This window comes from Physeter macrocephalus, chromosome 20, assembly GCF_002837175.3.
Source record: "Physeter macrocephalus isolate SW-GA chromosome 20, ASM283717v5, whole genome shotgun sequence".
NCBI classification, from domain to species: domain Eukaryota; kingdom Metazoa; phylum Chordata; class Mammalia; order Artiodactyla; family Physeteridae; genus Physeter; species Physeter macrocephalus.
Window position 1 is genome coordinate 53822842 of NC_041233.1, and position 4877 is coordinate 53827718.

Sequence of the window (4877 nt, forward strand, 5' to 3'; positions counted from 1 at the left end):
AAAATACCAATATACAGTATTGTTTTAGGTGGTCATTTGCATAGCAAACTATTAAACTAGAAACTCAATGGTTCTAGGAAAACTTCACATTATGGATCATTCCAGAAAGATGTATTCAAAATTAAAATTACTTCTCTTAGAAAACTATAACCTTTATTTGCTCATCCCCTAGTAAGCTAACCACTTTTACCCATCCCCACTTTACATGGTACACCAACCTGAACAGATTTTGTGCCACAATTTCATTCAAAGGGCTCCTCATTCACTTTGTGACTGTACTGGATAATCTAGATATAAGCAAGTTTGGGGATTTTAAAGTAATTGTCCCTTGTATTAGAAAAGCATGGTTTATAGTATAGTAAAAAATTTGCATTCAGTAACTGACTTTTGAAAAGATATCTTCAAATTGCAAACACATGTATTTTCACAAAACAATTTGGTCAGGAAGTTTTATTTTAACATTCTAAAGCAGTAACGCTTTAGGTGTTACTTAAGTGCCCCAGACAGGATTAACAAAATTAAATGTTTCTAAATTACAAATTTAGCTCTTGTAGGAGTCTCAGGAAAAAAACAAAGAAAACAATCCCCCCTCCCGAAAGAAGTATGAACACACACATTTTGAAGAAACCCCAATGTTTCATGCAGTGGTAGGCAAGATGTAAAAAGCCACCCAAATTCACACATTTCTACACCAATCATATCAGAAAAAAGTACTCCGTAGTCAATCTGTACATCCAAATGCATTTGGGAATCTACACCTACGTTACATTATTTAATGTTATATACATTTATTACCCACCCCCCTTGTTTTTAATAATTTCTTATGTAAAACCTTCATTCAAACCCAAAAAAGATGTAAGACTAACTTGGGGGGAGGGGGCAGATAATCACTTTAGACATTCAGTTAAAATGTAGTTTACCTAAATCACAAAATGTTTAATAAAAACAAATATCTCCTCCATTTAATACTTTGCTTTCTAACTGTACAGTAAATTGCATTGTAGAGAGTACACCTCTATCTTCAGACTGTATCTTCTTTGGATGGAATTAAGATGTAATCGGATAGTTTTAAGATAAATAAATGGGAAGTTGGTCCAACTAAGATGACAGCAGATATATTACACGCAGGAGTTAATATTTTTAAATTCTCTCTGTAAAAAAAAAAAAAAAAAGGATGCAGTTGAATTGGAAAAAAAAAAAAAGGCAGGTCAAAAAAGAACCTAGGTTCAATATATAAAAATGTCCCACAATAAGTTGACGATGGCAGTAAAAATAAGAGAAAAAATTAATCTTTCTGGAACACCATTTTTCAATAACATAGAAACACTAGTGCCAGGAAGATTTCTATTCATGTAATTTTAGCATCCAAGTTTCCCTCTATTTATTTTATTGGAACAAATGCTTTAAATAAACTATTTGTCCTCTTCACTGAAGAGAGCTGGTCTATTTCATCTTTAATGAGCTAGTTTTTGGGAAGATTAGCCATGTACTGTAGTAATGCCTACTGCATAAAATCCAAGCATTTGCTGTGAACAGTTGGAGAAAGCAGTCAGTTAAGAACCTAGGATCAATGGAAATAGATGTTACTTTAAGTCATCCACGAAAGAGAGACCCACAAAGTACCCAGTGTTAAAGCCCAAATCTCTTCTTGCGCTTTTTTGCTGTGCAAGTTCCACCCCTGTGAAAGAGAAATTGATCCGAAGTTCCAGGTTTTCTTGGGTCTTTAGTCAATTTTCACATTAGTATAGATTTTTCGGACAAAGGCACTTGTTCCCATGTAACCAATTGCTCCTGTAAAGATAAAATAAGATGTTTTGAAACAAATACATACAGGGCAGTATCCATCATTTACAAACAAACACTAAATGTTCTCTGCTCTGGAAAGTTATTCTTTTTCCAAGATAACATCTTTTGTTAGTATTCTCTCTGAACTTATTAAAATACTGTCATTTGTTCTGCTAATCACCTGTTACTGTAATACACCAAGTTTGACCTGATGTAATATTTTTATAATTAAATATCAATTAATACATGAAATTATGAACTATATGAATTAAAATAATCTCTTATAAAGAATAATTTCAAAATGACAAAAATTTGTTAAATGAAAAAAACATGTTTTTTTAAAATTTAAGCATAGATTATTCTAGGTCATTAAAACAATATTAACATGTTCCCCAAACCATATGATGATACCTTATGGATAATTCAGTAAGAAGTGACTGGGGAGTCTCTCCGGGAAGGACTGAGAACCACGACCCAATGCCATTTGAAGCTCTAGAGAGGAGGCTTCTTTTTTTATGTTTAAATTGTAGAGGCTATGTGATTGGTAGAAAGGCAGGCATTTGAGGGCATGCATAAGAGAGACAGGTAAGTAGATCACAAATTTTTGAATAATTAGCTTCAAATGGGACCCAAAACACCAGAAAGCACGGGTGTTTTTGTCTGTTTTGTTAAAGTAAGTTTCTGCCTCCTGGGCCTAAAAAAGTACTTGGCACATGATAAGATACTCAATAAATATTTGTTGAATGAATGAATTAACTGTATAGTTCTTTATAGCAAGTACTAAGGGATCTTTAAAACAAGACAGTTGGTCATTCATATCATAGAGAAGATTCTCCACTGGATTTAGGAATTTACCATCTAAGCCCATTATTCAAAGTCTAAAAGTAAATCTTCCATGAGTTAACGATACACACATATACACCTAATTGTCCACCTTTGAACTAACTTTTATTTGCCCAACTGGTGTATGTAAGGAAAAAATAAGTCTCTTCTGCCTTTACGTATGTAAACTGTACCTCAAAGGAACCAAATGGCTGATAAAAGGAAGTTTCTCCTTAGAGAAGTATCCCAGGTAATAAATATAAAAGGAACAACAGAACGAGAATATTATAACCACTAACGACTTATTTGAGCTAGGCAATAATTATCAATGGCTGCTAACCTCACAGAGACAACCAGATATTAAATGCCTCCTTATGAAAGTTCACAAACCACCTGCTAAGTATTCTTGCACAAGTATTAATATTCTTGAGTATGATCAAGTCTGTAGATCTAACTGCCACTTTACAGAAAATATGGGGGGGAAGAAGTACATAGAGAAGCATTAAATAACACCTTAGGGATATAATCAGCAAAATTCAGAGTGTGAAAAACTCTACAGGAATTAAAAACAAACCAACCAAAACCCAAGTTTCTTAAATATTGCAAGGGAAAAGAGAGCAAACTGGATCTTGATGCAAACTGTATTAAAAGAGAAATGAGGATGTGTGGGGTAAATCTGACTACTAAGTGAGAATATGAGCATATTAATAAATTATACTTATATATTGTATATATACTGAAATATTATATATTATATTATATAACTGCATTCTTCCATATTAGTTATATAATAATTATAGTATATAAACATTGCACATTTTATATATATACACACACACATATATATACACACATACATACACACACACACACACACACACACACTAAAATATTTACAGTTGAAATAACATGAGGTCCAAGATTCATGTCAGAAAAAAAGCAGGGTAAGGTGGGACTATAAATAAGACAAGATTGGCTACCAGTTGATAATTACTGATGTGTTAGGTGTGTTAGGTACATGGGGACTCACTACATACATACTACTGTTCCTCTTTTTGTATATATTTGAAAATTCCCCATAAATAATATTGAAAATATCTTTAAAAACCCACCCAAACAAAGCAAACCTATTTTTGCAATGAACAGACTTTTATTTTTAATATGAAATAATTATACTACACTTGAAAATAGTGATATTTTGAAATAATTATATACAAGTCCTTACAAGGTAAGAGAAAATACCATTCAATTTTATAAAAATAAACCTGAATTCTTATAAAAATATCTATAAAATTTTAAGTAGAATCAAAAATTTAACTGGCATAATACAACACTAGTCCAGTAACCAAATCCAGTTTTCCAGATTTACAAAACATTGTTCCCTTTTGAGCAGAGATATGCTTAAAAGCAAAACAGTGTCAACCTAGAGTATCATTTTTCCTAATCTTATGAGTATCTCAAGAATAAGCTTATAAAAATATAGCTTTATAAAAGGAAGATACTGAATATGCTCTCTAGAAAAGTAAATGTCTTGGGAATAATACACTTTTAAACTTAATTTCCTTAAAACTAAAATACTATGCTCAAAATATAAAGTTTACAACAATATCTGATTATTTCTCACCTTAACATAATTATTTATTTTTCCTATATTAAAAAAAAATCAACAAATATTTTTCTTTCAATTACTGACTGAAAAAGCATTTTAGCAACATAACCTGATGCGTATGTATAATTTTTGTATTATGATGACATTTTAATCATTTCCACTGTGAACTGCTTCCCCTCCCCCCAAAACACAAATTAACACTGAAGGCATATAAACCCTTTAAAGAATAAATGTTGGGACATTGCCAGAACAGCAGGGAACTGTAAATGTGCCAAGACTGTTAGGCAGTAAGATGAAATTTCAACAGGAAATGCGTTCAAAAACTTTAGCTAAATTAATTCCATTTTCTTTGTAAATGTCAAGATATTACCTCTCCAGGTCTTCCTTAAATCATATTATAGAAAGATTCAAGAAAAAAGTAACCTTCTGCATAATCCCATGACTCCATACCTCATTGATTGCTGGTGATAATCAAGAAAGATCTCAGAGGAGGAACCAAGATGGCGGAATAGAAGGACGTGCTCTCACTCCCTCTTGTGAGAACACCAGAATCACAACTAGCTGCTGGACAATCATTGACAGGAAGACACTGGAACTCACCAAAAAAGATACCCCACATCCAAAGACAAAGGAGAAGCCACAATGAGATGGTAGGAGGGGC

At 32.4% G+C, this 4877-nt stretch overlaps 1 protein-coding gene across 3 annotated transcripts in view; it reads right to left on the reverse strand.

Annotated features, from left to right (window-relative positions):
• Positions 1–435: 435 nt before the first annotated feature.
• Positions 436–4877, reverse strand: part of TM9SF3 (transmembrane 9 superfamily member 3) — a 73518-nt gene continuing 69076 nt past the window's right edge. For all 3 annotated transcript variants that reach the window (XM_024121306.3, XM_028481218.2, XM_028481219.2), the window contains one exon: positions 436–1791. In XM_024121306.3, coding sequence (XP_023977074.1) covers positions 1724–1791 — 68 coding nt within the window. In that variant the 3' untranslated portion in view covers positions 436–1723. The remainder of the gene's footprint in view (positions 1792–4877) is intronic.